Source organism: Crocodylus siamensis, chromosome 12, assembly GCF_052110815.1.
Source record: "Crocodylus siamensis isolate JL-2025a chromosome 12, ASM5211081v1, whole genome shotgun sequence".
In the NCBI taxonomy this organism is placed as follows: domain Eukaryota; kingdom Metazoa; phylum Chordata; order Crocodylia; family Crocodylidae; genus Crocodylus; species Crocodylus siamensis.
In genome coordinates this window covers 7971845-7996647 of record NC_143406.1, presented here as the reverse complement: position 1 = coordinate 7996647, position 24803 = coordinate 7971845, and the positions used below count along the sequence as shown (strand labels likewise).

The following is a 24803-nucleotide window of genomic DNA, read 5'->3' as shown; positions in this document are numbered from 1 at the left end:
TGTAGAGAGAAAGCAAGAGGCTGGTTTCTTTTCTAGCTGACATACAGGGGTTTTGAAAGAGTCCTGGCACCGTGTTTACAACTTTGCCCACCCAATACCAGCTGAGCCAAATGTGTTGGGGGTAGCTGAGGAATATGGCTGCCTTGCTTTACACACCCCATTTCACCCCTTATTTTTCAAAGGGCCTAAAGGAATAGACTTTCCTGGGCCCTTTGAAAATCCTAGCTGCAATTTTTTTTGTCTGGATTATGGAACAGGGCTGACAAGAGGTGGGCAAGGACAGCACTTAAAGGAACTGACCCACTGCTGGCACCAGGTCATCGGGACACACTGTCGAGGTACCAGGGTGACCAGCGTGATGCAGAGAGACCAGAAGGCTGCACCTAGCAAAAGGTGACGTTTCCCTCTGGAAGCACAAAAGGAGAGCGCATTGCTCAGCAGCTAGAGTACTGGGTCATAGGAGACCCTGGACCAGGGGTTGGCAACATTTTAGGACAGAGTGCCAGAAACACCCGCACGCTCAGCTTGTAAGAAGTTGGTGTGCCAGGAGCGGGTGGCAGGGGAGCTGCGAGGGGCCCAATCCTTGTTGTGGCAGCGCAGCCCTGGCCCCTTCCTTGCCGTCCACCCCAAGGCGCACATGCCAAGCAAAATGCCTTCGCGTGCCACACTCTGGCACCTGTGCCCGGGGTTGCCTACCCCTGCCCTAGACTGACCCTTGACAAGTCACTTCACCTTCCTGGGTCTCCGTTGCCCTCTCCCACCTTCTCCAGGATGAAGCTGGCATTACTGGCCCCATTGCAAAGCACTTTGAGGGCTACTGGTGAGCCATAGGCAGGTGCTTTCCTGAAGCAGATGGTCAGTGGGCCGCACTCAAGGCAAGCAAGGAAACGTGGTTTAGATGTTAACTGGAATCGTGTAACATTTAACAGTCCTGAGTCTTGTTTTGTAATACAGGGGTTTTTTTTTAAACCTGGCTTATCCCACTCATCCAATTGGCCGCTTCATGGGAAGCCACTCTCAATCCATGACATACGGAGGATCTAAGCAGGGTTTAATTCAGCTGTCTTGACCATATATAGCTGAGAAAAGGAGGGAGGAGAGCACTCACAATGAGATGTCTTGCCTGGGAGTGACTCATGGTCCAACTCTGATCAGTATTTCTCAGGGGGGAGTCCCTCTCTAGACACACACACACATGCTAGAAGCAGTTAACTTCAACCTGAATGGAAAGTAGCTGAACAAGATTAACAGACCTTGTCACTGGGTATCAATGGAAAGTCTGCTGCTGGCGGGGGTGTGTGTGTGGGGGGGGGGGTAGTCAGCCAGTGGAAAGATGTACACGCGCAGGTGCTGATAGCAGCACTAGGTAGAATAGCAGTTGTGATGTGAAATGGTTATACAGCATCATATCAAGTTCCCAGGGGCAGCTACTGCAGGGGAAGATGCAAGAATTTCTTTAAATGGGTATACCTAGTATAGCAACTCAGTTTGATCCTCATTAACAAGAGGCTGGATCTTGCCGCCTTTTATAAACCCTTAATGTTTTATTTTTAAATACAAACACTCCTCTTCTGGGTCTTGTTCTGTTCCTGGCCTCAGTGGCCTCCTGGGACTGAGGATTCAGGGGCAGCCTGTACATTGTGTAAGAAGCCTGGCCGGACTTGGAGAACAAGTGTAATCAGAGACCGAGAAGGGCATTAAGAGGAGCCCTGGTGCAGTGCAAATAAATAACGAATCCTGTTAGTTGCTGTGTAGGACACTTTACTTGGAGGGAACTTGCAACGTCGTCTGCCTTTTTCTAACACGGCTTATAAAGCCACATGGAAAAAGGGAATTGAGCCTTCAAGTCGGAGCCACAGGAACGAGGTTCAAGGGTCCTGGGTGCCATCCCAGGCTATTCTGACTCCCACCAAAGCACTTCAGCTCTGGACCTCAATTTGCCTCTCTCCACAATAGAAGAGGGGTTTTCCACCACTCTTTGTCCTTTGAAATGCATGCCATAAAATGCTGGATCCTTGTACCCCACGGATTCCAGCGTTTAAGAACTACATTTGGACGGTGAATTTGCAACAGGGAATTGCAAAGCCAAATAAATAAAAACATTAGCCTTTCTTGCAGGTTAGGCCTCAGAAGACAGACATGCTGGGATCTGTATGAGCCTATATGCCTTTACATACATCAGCCCCTTTCTGCCGCCTGTTGAAGGACTCAGAGACTGACCGCGGGGCTGTATAAGGTTGTCACATGTGCTAAACACCTGGACTGCCACACCATACATTTTCCTGCTCCGTCTAGCACTCATAGGAGCAGTAAGCTGGCGATGTTGGGATCTCTCTTTGCGTGCCGTCCATTCTGCTCTGTGCAAAGGTAGATGGCACAGGTTAAAAAGGCTAGTGTGTCCTGTCACTGCCAGCAAATAGGCCAGGAGCAGGGTGTCTGCAAAGAGGCTCTGCCCATTGTAAGACATTTTTAAAAGCTGTTTCTCCGAGCTCCAGTCCTACCAAGATAAAAGCGCATGCTGTGAATAGCTCTGTTGACTTCAATGCAGAATGGGGTCTTCAATACTGAATTTCTTGCTTCTTCATATACCCCTTAGAGAAACAGCCTACCTCAGAGTAAGCACCTGTGCTTGTGCAAACAGGCCAGGTTTTTACTTCGCAAAAATGCTGCATTTGCTTTGGGACGGGTCTCCTTTGTGCTGGTGAGGACACTTCGGTACAACAGCTGGGAGTTTTAAAGGAGCCTGAGGAAGTGAGGCACCTAAATCCTATTAGAATTAAACCGAAGATAGGATACGTGTGCTGTCCAGCCTCACGGAAAGGACCATTGTACATACATGGGAGCTGACCTCCCTTGTGAAAAACTCCTATTAAATATAGAGAGATTAAATAAACAGGGCTGTATAGAAACGGCTGTTTATAGGAGCCCCGTGGATTATAACCCCGAACTGTATCTTTGCAGCACAGCTCTGCGCGCCGGCATAAAAATTTAATAGAAATGTTACTTTTATGCATTTCTTTATGCAAAAGAAAAAAAAAGTCTTATTGGATAGTAAATGCTATGCAATGGAATAGTTAGCTGTCTTGATGCTAATTGCTTTGGGGAAATGAAAATATTTACCCGTATGTAAAATTAACTAGTTTTGCTGGGCATATTTATTTCACACAATCCCTGAAGGCTAAGCTTGATGTTATTATTCTCCTGATGGGATTTTAATTGAACCAGGCTGGAAAGAACAAAAGATGCTGACTTGTCTTTATCAGGCCTAGGAAACCTTCTATGCAGGCACATGTATATAGAATAGCTGATTATCATATTAATACATAAACACTAGTAGTATACCTGCAGCACTTGCTATACAGCAAAAAAAAACAAACAAACCAAACCTCTGGCTGCTAAATATGCCTCTAATATCATAAAACAAATGGGTGACTTCTCATGACTGTCTTTATTGGAGGCCCATCTTCTATGCAGAGGCTAGGCAGTGACAGTCCTGGAGTTTTGTGTTTCCTGCCTTTCCCGACTGTGCTCTTGATGCTGCACGCTTTCCCCTTGCAACTCAGCAGCTTTCGCAGGCAAGGAAGTTACTGGCAACGTGTGATCGGGCAGGCGTCTGTGGGTATGAGTGTCATCGTTTTCCCATCGAGAGCTGACTTGTAGGCTGTGCTGACCGAAGATCAATTGTGCTCTTACACAAGGGAGGGAGAAAAATCTACTAATAGAGGAAGTTAACAGTGAGGCAGTGTCTGCTTCTTTGCAAATTTTAAGAGATGTGGGGTGCCCCTAGATCCCATTCATGGTCCACAGAGGGTACTTAGGCCTTTCTGGGGGTCTTGAGCATCTCACAGTAAGCAGCCCCATCAGGCTGGCTTTCCTTCTGGATCTCCCACCTAGGGCTGCCAACCTCCTGGATGGGGTCTACTAGAATCGGCATCCATCTCCCAGTGACTATTGAAATAGTTCAGGAGATGGATATTGTGAATGGGTTGAATAGTGCAATGAATGACATTGTGTCATGGTGGGGGGAAAAAAAAATCTCCTGGAATAGCTTCAGTCAGAGTTGGCAACCCTGGTCCTGGCCAGTGTGGGGTATGAGGGCACACATCGCCTGCAGCGACTGTTCTGGTGCTATATGCACAGCCCCTGGCACGCTCCGGCTCTCAAAACCAAGGCAAGAGACAGCCCTTTGCTGGCTCTGAATTTCACACGTTCACGTGGAAATGAAAATATGGGGAGAGGAGGATTTAAAATTCCCTTCTCGCGGAAAACCAGCCTCTTTGGGGATTCCAGCTCTCACTCCCGCGCCCAACCCAAATTTCAATAAAATCCTGCATTCTCGGGAGTGACTTGCAGGAGCCCTACACGGCCTCCAAACCTCTGCAAGGCCAGAAAGGCTTGATACGTTTTCACACGTTGCAGGGCTCAACATCAAAACGTCTCTCTCACGTGTTTCAGGTAGGGCGCACAGTTCGTCCTTGGCGGTGGACGTGCATAGCGGCGGGGCCTTTGGGGACTCGGCCTCTGAGCTTTAAGAAACATCAGCACGGGTGGAAGGAGTCCGTGCGACAGTTATCAATCGTTTGCTTTGCAACTGGGATTGCCAGGCAGTTTCCTTCCCGTTCCCTTTCCAGATGCCTCCTGCTCCCCCACCTTGGCTTCGCGGCAGACCTTGCCCGTTGCTATCCCCGCTTTGTTGGGTGTAAATGACTTGGTTCTCATCTTCCTTACTTCAGTAGCATCCAGCCTCAGTATGGGGTGAGCTCCAAGCTTTAAAAAAAAAAATCAATTTGCACCTTTACAGGTAACTGTGAAACCTTACGCTCATAAAATTCCTTGTGCAGAGGAACCAAGTACCAGGCCTACATCCCACGTGAGCCCCTGGTATAGGGCTGAAACAGGGCGCAGGCTTATGGGGACTTCTGCGTACAGGTGTGACGTTACCTGGGATCGGACTGGCACCGTGCTTTTTCTCCTCCATCCCTTACCATTAAAGGCAGTTTTTAGCTTGCAATCTCGGCTCCCATACACGCAGCCTAACAGACCAAGGATTCATTGAAGATTGAGCATGTGTGTGTACGTGGCAGAGTACCCCCCACGCCAACACATTCGGTTGACCTGTTTCCCTTTTGAGAAAGGTGTACATTTCTCTCTCTCTCTTTTTTCTCCCTCTTTTTTCCCTGCAAGCCCAGGTTTTAAACGTTGTGCTGTCCTTTTGCTAGGGTTGGTGGAAAAAATCCTACCCTCGGCATCTCAGGATGAGGGGAAAAATGCTTTCTGAGCTGTGGGGAAAAGGTAAAACTGGGAAGGCCGTCATCTGGGGTACTCCACTGTCACCTTCTCCCCCAGGACACTTCACCGGGTCTCTTGACGGTGGGAAACTTCAGATATTTAGTGCTGGCAAAAGCAGAGGCAACTCCAGAGACGTCAGTGGGACTACACTGATTTAAGAGACTTTTAATGGGGAGCAGAAGCTCCGTATGGCCTCATACATGGGGGTGGAGGAGGTGTGAGGTTGGAAAGCTAGGCCTTCTGGCTAAGGGCCTCAGCCTCCTTCAAGGTCATGGGAGGCCCCCTCTTTATTTTTAATTCTTTGCTCACGTCGGTCCAAAAAAATAAATCCTGATTTTAACAAAAATCGGGCAAAAAATGATCTACATTTTGGGGCTTTTTTTGAATTAAAAAAAAAAAATGCTGTTTTTCATCCGTCCCTGCTCCTCCACCGCCCCCGCCGACATGCGAGCCAGTTTACATTGTTCAGCACAACATCTCTTCCGTGCTCGAGGGAGGGAAATGGGGGTTTTGCAGCGTTTTGTTGACATTTGGTTTCGTTTTCCAAAGCTTGGGTTGAAAGTGTTGGCAGCTGCTGGGCCAGCGGCGGCAACAGCTAACCTCACCCAACCACTTTTCCTCCCGGGTGGCTGATCCGTATCCACACCAGTTCCTGGGGCCCTCGTGTAGACGAGGACGAGCTGCTGTTTGTAACTGAACTAACTGCGGTTCCGAGGACGTACCGTTTCCCTCTGCTCGCGATGAGGTCCGAGCCAAGGACGGGATCACCTCTGCCACCCCCCCCAGCGGGAAGGGCTCGTTTTCAGTACCATAATGCAGCTAATGGACCGGCCTTATTTGAGCGAACGCTGTTTTTAATGTGATACCGAGGTCTTTTTTTTTATTCTACTGTCCAGTTGGCAGGCGGCAGCCTCCTCTGGGCCACGCTCGGGCATAGGCTGCTACGTGCCTTGCAGCTGCCGCGGGCTGGGCTTAAATGAGGAGCATAGGAAGGGAAAAAGGCTGTTTAAAAGGGGAGCCTAGGTGTTTGTCCGTGCAGAAGAGCAAGCAAAAAGGCTGACGCGGCCGGAGGAGCTCAGCGAGGTTGCCTCGAGGGGAAAGTGGTTGTGCCTATATCATATTCATTGCTTCGCGTCCACAAGGCTGTTAGTCATCCCAGGTTTTCACAAAGGCCTTTCTGGCATTCTTGTGGTTATCAGGCCTTTATTTCTCATTTTGAATAGGCTGAGGGCTGGGGTATTACTCAGCCTGGCTTTCAGCTGAAACAGAGACGGTCTCTCGCCACGTTTGCTCAGTGGCGCTGTGCCGGTTCCCATCCAGTCTGAATCACGCAGCCTGTCCTCCCCTCCAGAAAGGGACCAAGCAACATCCTTTGGTGGACCGCCCGCGTCTGGCGCGTGTGCTGTCTTCTTGTTTCCCGGCTTTACGCATTTCCTCGAGTAGCTCCTGAGAGGCACCTGAGGCTTGAAGGGCGGATATATAAAACTTTTTTTTTTTAATTTAAATTCTATTTCGTTTTTAAGTGAACCGTGGAGGAAATCTTCATTTCCTCATAGAAAAATCAAGTCCTGCCTCAAGTAGATTTCCGCTTCGCATAAACGCCTTTAAATTGGCTAGATCTCTCTCTTGGTTTGTTTGTGCAAATTAATTCTCCTGGGCTAAGTTTCACAGAACGAGGGAACGATTTAATAATTGCACCAACGCACCACTTTCAAATGAAACACACCGTTTACACAAGGGCGCTCCTGCAATGGTTAGAGGAGCAATGGTCTCGTATTGTTCTTGCCTTTCCAAAATATGGCAAGACTGTTTATAAAACCTGTGCGTGTTCGTGTGCACGCGTGAGTGTCTTCCAGAGGGCTGAATCAAAACCTGAGGTTCAAATATACCACAGAGTGTTTTTTATTCCTCACATCCAAATCTGCATAGCCCATGCATCACATTTAGGGCTGTTTTATACTACTTGTTAGTAGCACAGCATTACTGGTTGGGGGTGTGAATTTTTTTTTTTCTCTTCGACAAACTTATGCCAGTAAAAGCCCCAGAGTACAATACAGCAATAGTAATATAAAGATCCCGTATGATGACGTGGCTTGTTTTAAATTCAGGAAACAAAAAAGCAGCAAAAGCACTTCCAGACTGATTATAATTCAAGTGAAGGTTGCTACTTTAAGCATGAGTGTATGGTTAAAGCAGCCACACTTTCCAAAATAGAAAACGTCTTGCCATACACAAAATATAGGCATCTTCTGTGGTACTCACAAATAAAGAAGCCGGGGTTGGTTTGGGTTTTTTTGTCGATAATTTTGTTTTTGAAACTGAACTAATATAGAGGGAAAAAAATACCATGGGACTTGACCTTTGGTGCAAAACAGTCATGGCTAGCTTTGGCCTTAGTCACTGTAACTTTTCAAGAAGAGAAATAATTTGTGGAATGGATGGAAAGCGCAGTCAAAAAGGGCGTTGCTTCTGAGCAGGGCCAAAGTTACTCCAGAAGTCGCTTCCGGTTTGGGGGCATTGGCCCTCTTGTACCAAGTCCGACCATGAAACTAGATGGGATGGGGCTTGATGGCTGTGGCTTCATTTGTTTGAGCTCTGTGAAAGATTTGGGCTGGAGCATGTGCTTGGAGCTCAATGGGCAAGTCCTTAGGTTTCTGCACAGCTGCTCCAATAGTGTACGGCTGAGGGCCCGCCTGGCAAAAGCTCTCTGTTCAGGAAATGGAGCTACCGATCGGAGATAAACTCCCTCTTGAAGTCATGCTTTTCATGCTGCGAACCTGCCTTCAGTTCCTCGGCTCAGAAGCAGGGCTTATCCCAAGGCTATTCTCAGCAAATCGCCCCTCCTGCACACAAGTCTTTAGAAGATGAAACGAGCCGAGAGGTTCTTTTTTCCCCGTCTCCCCGTGCCGGGGTGGGGGAGTTGTAGCTTGTGAACTGTGGGAGAAACCTGCTAATGCTTGGAAGAGATTTTTTTTCTACTGCCAAATTTAGAAATTGGCCTTTCCTGCCTTCTCTGTTTATGAGGACCACCTAGGTTTTCCCCTCGGCTCGGCGTATGTGTGCTTCATGTTAGCTAAACAACAGGCGCACCGGCGGTGCATGCCTGCATTGATTGAATCTGGTCCAAGCAGCAGGAGCGACCACAAAAAGGAGCTTTGGTGGCATCTTGCTACAGCTGAGCATAACCGAAGAGCAAAGGGGACATGCTTGAAACTCCATCCTTCTTGTTACCCCTTACGGGGGCAGCTCCCATTGTGGAGTGAACTACCCCAAAATTGTTGGTGATGCCCTTGGAGAAGCTCCTATGTTCCTTTGGAGGTCTGCCCCAAACCTAAGGCAGAGCTGCTAAGCAAAGGTTGAGGCACGAATGAGTGAAAATGGACCTGTCCTTTAGCTACTTTCTTCCAAAGTCCTCGTAACAGTCATGAGGTCCCACACCCAATCCATCATATACTGAGTCATTAACAGTGTGACAAGCCCTCTTCCCACCATGTTCTCAGGCCAAGCACCAGAGCATTTAAGTGCAAAGCCCCCCAGTGCCTTTGCCATTAAGAACAACCTTAAAGCCACCCTGGCTTCCAGCACTGAAAAATGCAGTTGCAGCTAAAATGCTGCATCCAGAAATTATTATTAAAGGTTAGCGAAGGGCTATATAGACTTGTATTGTGTGTGCATGTGCATTTTAAGTGATACAGGCATATGTCCTCGATGCAGAATATGCCACACAATGCATCAATTCTGGGACCTGGATTTAACCCAGCCAAGTTTGAGAGGAGGTTCCTGCAGGAGGGGTATATCAGGCCCACTGTAAGGATTTGGAGACCTGAGTAACCTGCCATATGTTTGCCTAGATAGAAAATTAAAAAAAAAAAAAAAAAAAGCCATACAGCTTCACCCCGTCTTTATTGCTGTTATGGTCTCCGTTAAAACATTACCCATGACATTTAGCAACTGTGCCTTGTCCCCAAGCTCCATTAAACTCCATTAGAGCCGTTCTTTCCTCTGGCTGCAGCAATTTTACAGAGCACTTTAAGTACACGGCTCCCACACTCTATCATAGCGGTATAATCACCAAAGGGGTGTCACTCCGTGGTCTCAGAAGTCGGAGGCTCTACAACGTGCAGCTCCTCGTCTCCAGGCGACCTCCCCGTGCTATTCTCAAGGCGCGCTCTTTTGGCTTAGACACAGGGAAACGTTCATCATTGGAGCATTTCACCGAGAAGGGAAAAAGATCCCTGACCGAGAAGCAAAACACCACCTTTCTCAGTCTTGTCTATTTAAATCTGTGAGGTGCATGTGCACATGCACATAACACACCAGCCTAAGGCCAAGTCAGTCCGGTCCCTCAATTTCTCCCCGCTTCTGCAAAACAGAGACAATTTACTACTTCCCGGAAGGCTTGGGTAGTTCATCTCCATTATAAAACACCTCTGCGCAGGGAGCTAGCCTGGAGTATCCCAAGACCCGCTTTTCATTTGGAGACCCTGATTTCACTTTGATTTGAAAATGTGGCGCTGCCTTTTGGACTCACTTTGTCTAGCGTGGTGTTATGGCCGGTTCCACACCAACGACATCTCGTACAAAGCCATTCTTTATCTTTGCAAGGGGACCCTAAGTGACTGCAATTTTATCTTTTGTGGTCTCCATTGCCTCGCTGGATACAGCTTTGCATTGTTATGCAGTTGGCTGGAGCTTAGGAGAGGTGCAGCGAATGCTGTTCCAGTAGCTGACTTGCTTGAGGGTTTCTTTTGAATAGGATTTAAAGGTGTGGCGTGAGGCAGCCTTGGTTAGCATGGCCCAGCTAGCAGCCTCTAATAAACCTCTAGATTTCCTAAAGTGACTTGTGATGTTGCTTCTACTTTTTTAGCCTCGCAACTCAAGACCTCTTAAAGGGGCCCACATTTCAGAGGGCAGATGCGATTTCCAGTAAAACAAGTTCTTGTGCTATGCCAAGTTGCAACCCCTACAAATCAGTCGGGCCTGGAAAATCATGGCCTTTAACCCTATACGCATGCATTGGGTACTGCTCTGGGGAAGCACCGGTATCTTGTGATTGCATTGAGACCTTTTGATAATGACTGATACCACAAGGACTAGGGCGAGAGGGTGGTGTGATGACACTTAGAAGCCAGAGATTGCATGAAAATATGCTGAATCATGAGGAAATATTTTCCTCTTGGTATATGGGGAAATGTCTCTCCTATGCCCTTCCACAAGCACTTCCTGTAAAGTACAGAAGCTACCGTCAGGAGCCCCGAGAAGCACGGTTTCCCTTTTCTGTTTTGTCGCTTTCTCTGTTTTCCCCAGAAATCCACCTGCTGGAGAGGCTCTGCTTTAGACATGAGTCTAAGCATATTTTTAAGCATCGCTTGTGGGATGGCTCCCATTCCCACCAGGGAAGGAACAGGGGTGCCCCAAGATCTATAAAGGCTTCTTCACCAGAGCACAGAGAGGGACCTTGCAGTGCATACTTGCCGATGGGTTGCCCTTTAAAAATCCCCGTCTACCCCACTGGCCCAGTAAGCTGCTGGCCAGGCCCCATGCCCCCCCTGCTCTGGCAGCAGACTCCAGGTAACAAGGCTGGCCTCCTCTCTCCAGCCATTAGAGCTCTGGCTGCAGAATGGGCATGGGGAAAGCAGACGGCCCCGTCCTTGCCTTCTTGCTGGGGTGCTTTGACAATCAGACGGCGCAAGAAGATTTGTGCTTTTGCTATTTTGGTTTCTTTTTGCTGCTTTTCCATCCCAAGAGACGCCCACACCAGCCCTTAAATGAATACCACAAGCACAGACGCATCTGGTATTGGGCCAAATTGATTTAAGGTGGCAGACTGTTCCCAGGGATAATGTTAGCTTGATGGGTGACTGCTTGCCTAGGGTCCCCCCCGTGATAAATCTGTCATGGCTGGAGCCTGAGCATTACTTTTTCCCAGACATTTATGCTTCCTGAGGAAAAGAAGACGTCCTGTTTCCCTAGAGCCGAGAACTTACAGGAACGTGGGCTGATGGGGAAAAAGAATAATTGTCGCTGGGCAAGTGGCACTGACAGGTCATTGAAATCCAGGTGCTGCTGATGGTGTATAATTGCATAGAGCAAGATCGTGTGCATCTGTCTATGTGTTTGTAGAGAGGGAACATCTCCCCCTCTCCTGCATCTCCAGTCATGGAAGCCCTTTGACTCGTGTCCTTTAGCTTCCCACTGATTATGCAGAGAGATAAGGAAGTGTGTCAATCTCCAACTTCCGCCCACGTCGTTCTGCAACACTCCTGACACACAGCCTCTCAAGTAGCATGCGATACTTTCTGTTCTTCCCTTTTGAGGCTGTTGTGAGGGAGGTGGTGGTGGGAATTGCAGTGGTAGGATTCTGCCTAAATGGATGGGTAAAGGCCACAGAGGGATAGGTCTCAGTCTGCAATGAGAGAGCACATTGCATGCTCCTTTTCACACTCCATGTTTTTGTTGCAGGTGGTTTCATCCCAACATCAATGGACTAGAGGCAGAGAAGCTGCTTCTGACCAGGGGAGTCCATGGGAGCTTTCTGGCCCGGCCCAGTAAGAGCAATCCAGGTGACTTCACACTCTCCGTCAGGTAAGGGATGAGCTGCATAGTTTCATAGTTTCATAGTAGCTAGAGTCGGAAGGGACCTAGGTAGATCATTTAGTCCGACCCCCTGCCTTAGCAGGAAAGAGCACCGGGGTCAGATGACCCCGGCAAGGTGCTCATCTAACTTCCTTTTAAAAATCCCCAGGCTAGGAGCCTGCACCACTTCCCCTGGAAGCTGGTTCCAGGCCCTAGCCACCCTGACTGTGAAGTAGCGCCTCCTAATATCTAATCTAAACTTACCCTCCGCCAGCTTGTGACCGTTATTCCTGGTCACTCCTGGCAGCGCACGGGGGAACAGGGACTCCCCCAATACCTGCTGATCCCCCCTGACCAGTTTGTAGCAGGCCACAAGGTCCCCCTTAGCCTTCTCTTGTGGAGGCTAAACAGGTTCAGGTCCCGTAGCCTATCCTCATAAGGCCTGCCCTGCTGACCCCTGATCATACGAGTGGCCCTCCTCTGAACTCTTTCCATATTGTCCACGTCCCTCTTGAAGTGCGGCGCCCAGAACTGGACGCAGTACTCCAGCTGCGGCCTGACCAGTGCCGCATAGAGGGGGAGGATCACCTCCCTGGACCTGCTCGAGATGCATCTGTGGATGCATGACAGGGTACGATTGGCCTTCTTGACTGCCTCCCCACACTGTCGGCCCATGTTCATCGTGGAGTCAATGACGACTCCAAGATCCTTTTCCGTCTCCGTGCTGGCAAGAGGGGAGTTCCCCAACCTGTAAGTGTGGTGCCGGTTCTTCCTCCCCATGTGCAACACCTTGCACTTATCAGTGTTAAACCCCATCCTATTCTCATCCGCCCACCGTTGCAACCTGTCAAGGTCAGCTTGTAGCCTATTGCACCCTTCTAGTGCACCCACATCCCCCCACATCTTAGTGTCATCAGCAAACTTGAACAGGGTGCTTTCTACCCCCTCATCCAAGTCACTGATGAAGATATTGAACAGTGCGGGCCCGAGGACCAAGCCCTGCAGAACCCCACTGCCCACGTCCTTCCAGGTCGAGAAGAACCCATCCACTACCACCCTCTGGGTGCGGCCCTCCAACCAGTTGGCGACCCATTTGACCGTGTGGGCATCGACACCACAGTCTCCCAGCTTTTTGATGAGGACAGGGTGAGAGACAGTGTCGAAAGCCTTCCGGAAGTCCAAAAAGACTACATCCACAGCAACCCCTGCGTCTAATGATTTGGTGACCTGATCGTAAAAGGCCACCAGGTTGGTCTGACAAGACCTGCCACTGATAAACCCATGTTGGTTGCCCCTGAGCATGCATTCCCCCGCAAGGCCCTCCTGGATGTGTGCCAGGATAATTTTTTCAAAGAGCTTACCCGGGATTGAGGTCAGACTAACTGGCCTGTAATTTCCCGGGTCCTCTTTTTTTCCCTTTTTGAAGATAGGGACCACATTGGCCCTCTTCCAGTCCTCCGGCACCTCGCCAGAGCACCACGAGTGCTCATAGAGCCGCGCCAGGGGTCCCGCAATGACCTCGGCCAGTTCCTGCAGAACCCTAGGGTGAAGATCGTCCGGACCAGCGGACTTGAACACGTCCAGCCTCTCCAGAAGTACCCTAACTAACTCCTCGCTAACCCTTGGCCCAGGCGTGTCTCTCTCGGGGCCCGAGGGGGGCCCAGCAGGGAGGTGGCTGAACTGGTCCCTACTTAGGAAGACAGAGGCAAAGAAATCGTTAAATATGTTAGCTTTGTCATCTGGCGTGATGACTAAGTTGCCCATCGTGTCCTGCAGGGGCCCCACATTACCCGGGACCCTCTTTTTACCCCCTATGTATTTGAAGAAGGACTTCTTATTGTCCTTAATCCGGGAAGCTAGTCCTATCTCCAACTCTGCCTTGGCCCTCCTGACTGCCCCCCTACATCCTCGGGCGACTATAACATAGTCCTTCTTGGCGATGACCCCATCTCTCCATTGGGTATATGCCTCCCTTTTAGCAAGGAGACATTCCCGGATGCTCTTAGTGAGCCATGGGGGTTTATGTGCCCTCCTGCTCCCTTTGACCCTTGTTGGGATTACCTCCCTTTGGGCATGGAGGATCGTCTCCTTAAGGAGCAACCACTCACCTTCGACATCTGATTCCCTTCCCCTCTGGGTCCTCAGCGCTTCCCCAACGATCCTCCTTAGCTTGTTGAAGTCAGCCCTCCTAAAGTCTAGGGCTGTTGCCTTGCTGCAGCCCTTTGCCACCTTACGCTGGATGGTGAATTCCAGCAAGCGATGATCACTGTCTCCCAGGTGGCCCATCACCCGCAGCCCCCTCACCAGGTCATCACCCGTGGCCAGCACTAGGTCCAACAAGGCGTCTCCCCTGGTGGGACGGCGAGGTTTGTATAATAGAGAACAGAGGTTGCAAGTGAGCACTCTTGCAAGCCCTTGGTCTAAGCACACAATCCCTGATGCACAGATGCACACAAACTTGGGGGCTGTAGATGACTAGATCCAAAGGTTACTGGGAGTCTTGTAGTCTTTGAGTTGGGCCCTCTGCGTGCACGATCCCCAGTGTGGGGATCTATGCTGATGGTGCACACACCTAGCCTGGACATCTGCAAGGTTATCAAGCCCCAATTGCATATGCTTCAGTATGTAAATGCCAGAGGCGGCAGGTAAGCATGGAGCCCAAATGTCTAAACTGGTTCACACGCTGGCAGGACTTTATCATGCTAGGATAATAGACCGGGCTTTGAAATAAGACCATAATAATATGGCGATGTCTGCTTTGCATGGAAGTGACAAATCCAAAGGCAACCTCCATTCAGTAATTTGATTGCCTACCTATTATATGGGGTAGGGGCTGCCTCTACCTTAAAGGTGGCCACATCTCAGTACAGCTACACCTGCAGAACCTGTGAAGTGCTTTGCAGTCCTCTGGGATCAAAGCCATTAAAGATGCCCCATTAGGATGGCCAGTTTTCAAACAGGGTCTTCCAGGAAACAACAGATCAGATTCTCCCTTGTGTAGCTGCACTGAATCAAGAGAGAGCACAGAGATGCAAAGAATAAATTTGACCTACTGAGCTCGTGAAGTGGAAGGGCAAGGCAGCATGTTCTGCGTGGGAGTTTTCCCTCTTATGGTGGCATACGCTCCTGGCGCCTTATAGACACGCAACCCAATGTCTCTGCCCCCAGGCATTTTTAATACAAGGCCTTTCGAAGGTTGTTATTGCAGTTAGATGAGGCTGGTTTCTCTGTAATAACTGTTTATTTGAGGAGCTGTAATCCATTTGCAAGGTATTACCCAAGGCCCTTTGTTTAGAGCAACCTCATGCAACTAGGTCTAGGTTGAAATTTTTCTGAGTATTATTACGTTACAGGGTGTGAGCATGTGAAGGACAGAATTCGACTTCCCTTCTCACCTCTCCCCCCGACGCCCTGACTTTTGGTAGCAGTTTGCAGGCCATAGCATCATGCTGGAACATTTCCAGTGAGAATTTTCTCCTTTGCTGCAGACCTAACCCCTCCGAAAACCCTCTGTTTGCTTTTACACTTCACTGTTTCCCCTATGAGGGCTCCAGCATATCTACAAAGGTTAATGAGTTTCCTAGCCAGATCAAAACAGGTGGGTGGTGGGGGGTCTCTCTTTGCATTTGCTTTGAGGGGTAAAAAAACATGCAGCACTTGTTACCTCTGACTTCTTTAACTGCACAAAAACGCGGTGCAAAGGGGAGGTGCGGGGGGGCCGACTTGGAAAGGAAAAAAGCTAAATTTTCCTGTGTATTTGCTAGGTAGGGAGTTTCAGGATCCGACTTGAACGACTCACTAATAATTTTTGCCATCAGAAGCTGTTGCGAGTTAACGAGAGAGACAGGAAGTGTTGTCTAATTAGAATGGAAAATATAGTTAGTCACACATGGCTGCCTTGAGCAAGCCGATGATAGGGACAGCATAAATGTAAAGCTGGGGTTTGTAGTTGTGCCTGCTCAGTGCCTCTTTTTCTCGTAATTTTGTGACTCAGTTTGTTGTCTGCTTTTCAAGCGAGGCACTAACTGGCTTTACTTACAGTCAGACTTGGGATACAAGCAGGCGGCGAGCACATCTGTACACACAATGCAATGCTGTGTAGCAATACCCACACCAGGGTGGGGACTGGAAGCAGAACAGCCATGTTAATTTAACCCAGAGAAGCAGGATAAATTATAGCCCAGGAGGAGTATCATGCTAACGCAGGTATACTGTTGTACTCCTGCCGTGTGCTGTGTGGCCAGATACTCGCTTCTCCAGGGCTCCTGTACACAGCTCTGCCCACCGCCTCCATCCTTATCTCCTGTACAGCAGCTGCTGCAATAGAACAGTTATATCCTCAGCGGCTTGCCCCAAAATAGCCACGGCTGGCCCAGTCTGCCTTGATCCTTTACAGAGACAGCCGTACCCCTCGCTGGCTTGTAGAGGTGTGTGTGTGGGCAGAGGGATGGACAGATGGTTTGGGATTTCAGTCTTCCAGGACCGCTTTCCTTTGGAGGAAGACCCTGGGCTTGAAGATATGTTGCATGCATGAGGAGCAGGTGCTTTTTCACTGTTTGGTCTAGGAAAAAGGGACCGTCACTCTGCTTGCAGAGTGCCTCACATCCCAGGCTCCCATCCCAGATGATGGGGCCAACTCTGCGCCCCACTCCAGTATAAAAGTATTTAATAATAACAGTACTGCCTGTGGGGGTAAGTCCACCCCCATGCCCCTCGCCCATAGCCGGACCTGTCACTGAGAGGTGCCCGTTAAGCACACGGCTCATGGTTCTTGCCTCGACATCTTTGTATTTTAGATCTGTACCACCACAACCCACTGACACTTTTGTTTTTTCATTCACTGGAAAGTCTGACCCAGGCTCTAGCACAAAGCACTAACTTCTAAGCAAGCAAAAGACATGACTGTATTTCCAGGAAAGTGACTCTAAGATTGTGCGTTCTATTTAAAACAAGGCCTCGTGCTGGAGGGAGCAGAATCTTAAGACGTGGAAACAAATATTTTTTTTTTCCTATTATTTTACCTTTGCTCCCTTCTATTGTTTTTCTTGCTGCCTCCCAGCACTAGCTGACAGCAGGCAAAAATTGCTAAGAGTTGCCTAGTAAGCTTGACGTGTGACACAACACAAATTCTCTCTCAACTTCCCTGCTTCTGGAAAGCAGATGCCGAACCTGCACCCCACTCCGTGGCCCATTGACAACGATGACACCCAAATGGGCAGCAATGGGCTTTTGAAGCGGATGCCCCGGAGCGTAACCGCGTGGAAAGGGTGCCTTTCCGTCGTGTGAAATGAATCCCAGCCCATTGTGCGCACGTATGCACGCGTGCTCACTCCATCACCCCTGGCTGGATTGCATCCTGGCAAGTGACCTTTCTGCCAGGCGCCGAAGAGCTCCGTGCTGCTTCAAAAACAAGCATTTTGCAGAGGAAACGCCTAACCCATCCTTTAAAGAACAAAGTGGAGTCAAAATGTCAGGAACAGAAAGCACCTTTTGGGAAAGCAACCCACAGCCTCTCCCCCCTGCCTTTGGCTTCTCCCAGAATAGCTGGAAAGATGGGATGTGGGCTGAAGAGGAAAGCATTAGACGTAGCTCTGACCAACTGGACCACACACCAAGTGACCCATGTGTTGGTGGATCTCCAAATAAGTCCCCTGAGAGATGCTAGGAGCTGTTTTGCAGAGTCTAAAGATGCTGCTTCTGTGTGCAAACCCCTTGTCCCTCCCCACCCCACATGTTTTAAATGAGTTGGCCTTTACCATTGGGCTGTACAGAGTTCACTTTGGAGTTGGTCTCAAGAGGAAAGGATAGGCTGTGCGGAGGAGAGATGATATTATTGTGAGAAATGAAGCAATGCCTTTTTTTTTTTCTACTTGCATTTACTTGGCAGCTCCTGCCACTTCTGAGCGAGTCAAGTGACTCCTTTCCAAATCAGTAAACACTTTCATACTCCATCTCCAATCTTCCACAGTTCCTTCCTTTCCTCCTTCCCCTCTGCCCCCTCTTCATGGTTTCACAGCTGGTCGGAACAACATTTTGCCCCTCCTGGGATCTCGCAAGCCCGTTTCATTCGGCTGTCAAAGCAGTTGGAGTTTTCTCGAGAGCGATGTTTCCGAGCGGGGTTCGTGCTTCAGTATTAGAGGCCTTATTTAGACGCATCGATTGTTCCCATCTCATCCTATGTGCCCTTTATTAAGATCCGCGTATTAATGCATTACATCAGCTCGCTAACAATTTGGGGCAGAAAGGAAATGGGCCTGGCAGCATCAGCTGAAGAAGCGATGCTGTAACGAAGGGAGAGAGAAAAGCCCCCCACAACTCATGAGCTATCCCCATTCTGGTTCTCTACGGTGCTGAGCACAACAGGGTCCTGCTCTCCATCAGGGGATATAGGTTTTGCCAGAGTAACGAGGGCTGCCAAGGGGTCAGTTAGTACCGAAAACTGCTTGATCAGGAACTGGCTCACGTGCAACTTCTGGTTCTCTTCCCAGGGAATTGGCAATCTTTTGTTTTATTTAAAGAAGACATACACCATCCAGTAGAAATGAAGGTGCCTGGGACCTATTGTTACCTGGACTTTAATGGGCTGGGAAAACTGAGTGCGTCTAGAAGGACAAGGCTGGAAAACGTTCTGGGTGGCAGGATGGTGACAGTGGAGATAACGAAGTCAGCCATCGCCTCGGTGATGCACGCCGCATTCATTTGCATATTGCAGTTTGATAGGAACCAGTTCCAAAAATATTGCAAAGTTCACCCCATTTTCTCTCTAGGCTTAGTCACAACTCGCTTTTTTTGTTGGTCTTTTTCAGTCTGCTCAAAGGACGTGAGGCTAGTTGCATTATTGATCCGCAGCTCGGTTAGTGGTTCTTAACAGAGCCGACCTCTAATAAAGAGGATGCTGTGATGACAAGAAAGGTTAATTGGAAGAAGCGGGCTAGACAGAGGCAAGAAGTGGGTACTCTGCTGTGTTAGGCCTTCTCTGATACCACGTAGGAGCTGGAGTGCGTGTCTGCTCTGTGCTTACGGCTTTGTGAAGCATCCAAATATTTAGACTCACCTCCGAGAGTAGCGAGCATCCGCTTCCAGATCCAGCCTCTTCTGTGTAAATAATTTGAAGTAGGGGAAACTATATGTTGAAAGTTTCCTAAGATGCCATTGGCCTTGGGCTGTACAGTCATACAAATGCCAAAACAGTTAAAACCATCTAATAGAGCCACTATTATCTTGGTAAATGGGTCACTTTTTTTTTATGAGGCCAGATCTTATCTTAGCTGGCTGGAGGCAACACAAAATGCTTCTGAGTATTAAATCTTGTTCAAGTGGTGCTCTCTCCTATAACATTGTCTCCGTTAACACTTCTGTAGAAAGTTCTTATTGTTATCTGTACATGGGGGGTGTGGGGTGTGGGGGGTGTGTGTGTTTGTGTATGTGTGTGTGTGTGTTCACTTGGTTTGGGCTTTTCTTTCCCTTGTTTTTAGCAAAATGTTCTCTGTAAAAATACTGCCCATCTGATACTTGGGGGAAATCTAGAACCACAGGACTCCAAATTCAATATAATACCCACAGAGCAAATCACACATTACGAATCAGACCCTTCTGGATAAGATGCTGTTTGTATGAGATGTAGGTGTGCGGAGGAAAGAAATGTCTGGGAAGAGAAGTTTTGGAAAAGCTGTATTTGTTCTTGTGTTTTATTATAAGAGCACAAAAAGAGGTCGGATCTCGGGCTCAATCAGGCTGTACACGCACCGGGTAAAAGAGAGGCCCAGCGTCAGAGTTTACAGTCTGCAGACAAAGCACACATTCTCTGTTTTACAGCTTGGGAACCGAGATACAGAGTAAGTGGCTTGGCCAGGGTCACGCAGAGAGCCTGTGGCAGTGCTGGGAATAGAAACCAGGTCTCTGAGTTCCAGCCAAGTGCCTTAATCATACGAATAGTCTTCTCATCAGTGATGGGTTTCTTGCCTGACAAGAAGTACAGATCGGATCCTTGTCTTGTAAACGGCAATCATTCTCGGAGGTAACTGAACTGAAACCAAAGACATTTTTGCCACCGGAGATTGTCCTACCAGCACTTACATTGGTGACTGCTTCTTGCTGTGCAAGTTCAGCTCAAAGCTGTAGTTTACATGGAGGGAGCCGCCTTTGGGTCTAGGATGAGACAGATGCACGCTGCCCTTTCCAAATCAGATTCAGCTAATAAAGGGCAGGAAGTGAGCGTTGCTTCGGGACCAGTCGGGAGGGAGCTTGCTCTGTTTGGAAAGCTTTCATCAGAGCAGAAAGGAACATGCACAGCAGAAGCCCAGCAGGGAGACTGCTGCCAAATGATGACCTCATTAATTGTCTTGATGTCCTTGATCTCTGTGCACCTTCCCAGCTCCCTAATGCACCTCTCTGCTCATTAATGTATCTATGGAGCCTGATAATGCACTGCCGATTCCCTTAGCAGTCCCCGAGAGCGTCCTGGGTGGGGCATGTGGGATCTGGCAACGTCCAGGAACCTTTCCAGAAGTCCCTTTGCTTTTGTGCAACGTACCAGGGGAGCTCCCAAGGAGAAGGAAATGGGTCTCCTGCCGGTTGGAGCACTCCATGGTGCCCCACGAGAGGAGGAAGATGCACCGACCCCTTGTTGTGCACCGTGCCTGGGTGGTTTCAGGTGGCACCGAGCACTCGCATCTCCCCAGTCCTGGAAGTGCAAGTGTTGGGTAACTCCTTGCAAGCCACTACCCACCCTCACCCTTGAAATGGCTCCGAAGGAGCCATCTGCTTCCATGTCATGAATGCTCCTCTTGTGACTACAACACACAAGCAAGTCGTCCGGCTGTTGCATGAAACCCTTCACTGCTTTATGCAAGGAGGAGATGGTGTTCAGTCCACTGTGCAAGCCATGGTGTTTGGCGGCGCTCGCTCAGCGTGGCTGGGGGGCATCTGGGGTATGAGTTTGGGGTCTGGGCACCCATCTAAAGTAGGGGAGAGGCTTTCAAGAATGTCCCCTCAGTGCCCAGCTCTCTCAATTGCCTGAATCAATGCAATGTTGCAAATTGGCCCTGTTAAAAATCAACATAGGAACAAAAAGGTCCCCTCCTAAATGAGCCCAGTGCCAAGGCCACCTCCTCCACAGGAGAGACCGAAGGCATTTTCTAGGTAAATAAGTAGGTACAGCAGCCACACTGGCTCCGTGGACTGCCAGCCTAACTTGGGGAGGCACAAATTCAGTCTCCACATCCATTTGACTGCTGCCTTCACTGCTGAAGTGACTGCTGTGCTGCAGACACTTGTGTAATGAGGAACAGGATTGAGATAATCGCACTGGCCTCTGAGATGTCAGGTAGGGGTTGACTTCTGGTCATCTTGCACCCTAACCCACTGGGATAAAGGCACTGAAGCCCTTCCCTGAACCATGCAACTCCTCTATCCATGCCGTTGGACGTGCCTCTCAAAATGCAAGAGTGCCATTTAGCCACCTCCAACTTGACTTGAGGGCAGAGCAGCTTTTTGCAGAGCATCCAGAAACCAAAGGCTCAACCAAGTTTCTCAAATACGTGGGAGGCTCTTCCTGTTTTGCATAGACACCATTTTGGTGACTTTTGCAGTTTTGGCAAGTGGGGTCACACACTGTGAGATAAGTGCTAGCCTGTCTCTGCAGTTGACTCTGCCAGGAGAAACATTTGACCAGAAAAGATTCTGAGTTGCAGAGCCAGCCGCCGCTCAGGCTGCGACTTGTAAACTCGTTCTTCTGCCTTCGGCGCCAAAAGCGGCTCTGTTTCAGCATCCTCCTGCTCTTTGCTGTTCAATACTTTGCGCTGCAGAGAAGAATGAGCTGGAAGTCCATGCACCCGAGGATTCAAGGAACTTAAGCTCTTCAGAAAAGCGGGAGATTCAGAGACGGTCTCGAAGCCAGCTTGGGAACTTAATGAGAGCGATCTACAGGAGCTGATAGCTCTGTTCTCAAGAGCCAGTCTACACACACCGTGGAGATCATATCTCCCGTGGTACTCAGGGAAATCTAAAAGTTGAACATAAATACCTAGTGTTCTCAGTCATCCAAAAATAGGTGCATGCGGGTCATTTTGGGGCAAGTGGAATCAGGCTGAGCTCTTATATATCCAAACAATGCTGGCTATACAGCATCCAAGTTACCCAGGAGGTCTCTGCATCCCCGTGGCTCTGAGCGCTGCATTCGGCGGGTGGGTCATGAAGCTGCCGTGACAGGGAGGATGGCCTTGTGGTGAGCACTGGGTGGGTATCAGGAGACACCTGCCCAAACCCTGACTTTTTGCCATGCTCATTTCTTACGTGACCTTTCGCAGCTCATTAAATCTCAATACACCACTATTCCCTGGCTGTAAAATGGAGGAGGAGGGCAGAGGGGGGGGGTCTGAACACAAAATCTCTCTTGCCTTTTATTCGTCTTGCTATGGAAGTTGTAAACTCATCAGGTCAGGGACAGTCTTCACATTTGTGCGGTGCCTAGCATAGCCCAGCCCTTATCTCTGCAGAAGCTTTCAGGCATCATCGTCCTATAATGAAAGGAGTGTCATGCGGCGTGCGGCAGGCGTCTCCTGGCTCCGCGGCGGATGCTGACTGATGGCTGACTCCATCTGCATGTGCTTGAGCAGTGTCCAGGCGATTCGGCCACCAGGGACAATGCCAGAGTCAGATGCAGCTGCAACTCCGTACACGTCTGGGTCGTGCGCCGTCTCCTATCCAGCGAGGCACCGGGCAGGGAGGTTCAAATCCACCCAAATTCTGCTCCCCAGCTTGGAGCTGCGGAGCAAGGCTCTTAAACAAAAGCATCACTCAATATCCTTCATGATAGGCGTGACCTCGAGGGCTGCTGGGATAAATAGCCCCGATTGTCCATTTTCCCTTTTCATCCATGAAGCCCCAGCAGCCTTCGGATGTGGGGGGAGGATTTCAGTCAACTGAGGCTTTGTAGGTTTTTAAATGGGGCTGGGGCATGGGGGGAGCTGCCAATGAAGGGATCTTTTCAGAGCCCAGGCAAATGGAGAAGACGCGGTTTCCAGCTGGTGCCCTTCTGCCCAGAACAAAGGGTCCTCACGTCCCGCCGCTGGCACGGAGCAGCTGGAGAGCTTCATCAACCAACTGCAATGGGGACAGCCATGCCGCTGGCCTACTTAAGACAAAAAGGCTATGGTTGCTTCTACACGGCAAGGCTGTAGCACTGGGAAGAGCAGCCTAGCCATCTCCTTTCAGTGCCGTTACAAATGCACAGGCTTTCTTTGCACAGCCGTGGATAAGGGCCAATGCCACCCTTATCCACGTTGCCCCCTTCACAGGAGGGAACAGTTTTCTGCGTGGGGTCATGCTCACTGTGTCTGATGAGGGCTCAGAGCCCCCAGAAGTCAGGGAGAGACCACTGAAAGACTTTCCACCTCTCTTGAAAATCCAGGTGTCAGCTGTGCGGCTATCTGGAAACCAGGTCCTGAGCTCTCTTGAAACACCTGGCCCTATTCCCACAGCCACAACAGTGCACCTAAACATCTGAACTTGCATTTGAAGGGTCTTCCCTGCTGGAAGGAGAGGGCTTGCCATCTGAGCCTGGGCCTGCATCAGAGTTTCGTCGCTAGCTTCTCTTCTCTCGATGCCTCCAGGTCTGAGCCACCTCCAGCCCCGTTTACAGTACAGCCCGAATAGGACTCAGAGGGCTAGTATCACGGCAGATTTAGCAGCTGTATAAATGGGTGTGACCTTGTTCCAGCCAGGACTTAAAAGTTTCTGTCTTTGTAGCCTATTAGTGGCAAGCAGAAAGTTCAATCCAGTCCACATTATCCCCATCAGCTGAGCTGGAGGACAACTATGCTCATTATCCAGATACATATTTTGCATCTCAGGATTGCTTAGCTTCAAAAATCAGGGAACACACAGAGTATGTGGCACAACTATGGATGCCACTTGTCCCTCCTCGTACCAAAATAGCTGGCTCCACAGTAACATAGGACATTGAATTAGGGGGGTTCAGAAACATCCTACACACCATAAGCTAGGACAGAAGGAAGCACGCAGGACAGTCTGTGCTGGGGCATCATGGAGTTCCTTTATGCCCCATTGGCAAAGCTCTTCAGTGATGCAGCATCTCTTCTGCACAGCCACAGGTTGATTAAATCTCTACCTGTGGTGATTAGAGAGACCCAAACACATGTGGATGTGGCAGAGTCCGTGACAGCGGTGACACCGAACGCAGCCCCGGTTCTGGGTAGCCGACAGTGTCCCAAAAGGCACAGTGAGTTGCCTTCCCTGCGCAGTCCCAGAGATGCACGCTGCTCTCAGACTCACTGGGCGTCCCGTGCTCTGCACCTAGAGTGCCAGCAGCCCTCCTCCTCAAGGACGTGGTTCCTCCTATTGCTGGAGCAGAAATGCAATACTGAAAATCCACCCTATGCATCAAATTGTCTTAGCCATGGCCTAATTCTGCATAGAGGACTTTGCCACCAGCTCAACTGGAGCAGGGCTAGCGAGCTAATAGCAATGCACCCCCCCCTTTTTTTTTTTCCTTTTTTTTTTAAATAAAATTTCATTTAAGGGCCAAATCAGTACCAATTTTGACCGAGGAGAGCCCAGTCATTCAACTCTTGTGGCATCACCACCAGCAAGTATCCCCCCTCCCAGACTTCAGCCTGGGGCTTCAGATGCTCCCAAATCCATGGCAGGCACCCAGCGTGCAAGGCCTACGCCTGGAAGCCTTGGAGTTCAGATGCCTCCCTAGTTTCACTTGCCCCTAGCCAAAAGGGCAAAGACACAAGCTAGAGGGAAAGCCTGAAAGCAATCCCCCATTGCCATAATTTGTGTAGCCAAGATCCTTGCATTCGGAGGTATTGGTAGACCCTCGAAGGGGTCAACCTACCCGCAGTGCAAAGGACAGGCCTTCACCGTCTAACAGCACTTGTGTCATTTAAGGCCAAGAAGATAACATCTCCCCT

General features: G+C 49.5%; 1 protein-coding gene across 2 annotated transcripts in view; it reads left to right on the top strand.

Annotated features, from left to right (window-relative positions):
* LOC149854565 (tyrosine-protein phosphatase non-receptor type 11-like) overlaps nucleotides 1-24803 on the top strand; it is a 77407-nt gene that overhangs the window by 32807 nt on the left and 19797 nt on the right. For both annotated transcript variants that reach the window (XM_090024270.1, XM_090024271.1), the window contains exon 2: nucleotides 11752-11874. In XM_090024270.1, coding sequence (XP_089880396.1) covers nucleotides 11752-11874 — 123 coding nt within the window. The remainder of the gene's footprint in view (nucleotides 1-11751; nucleotides 11875-24803) is intronic.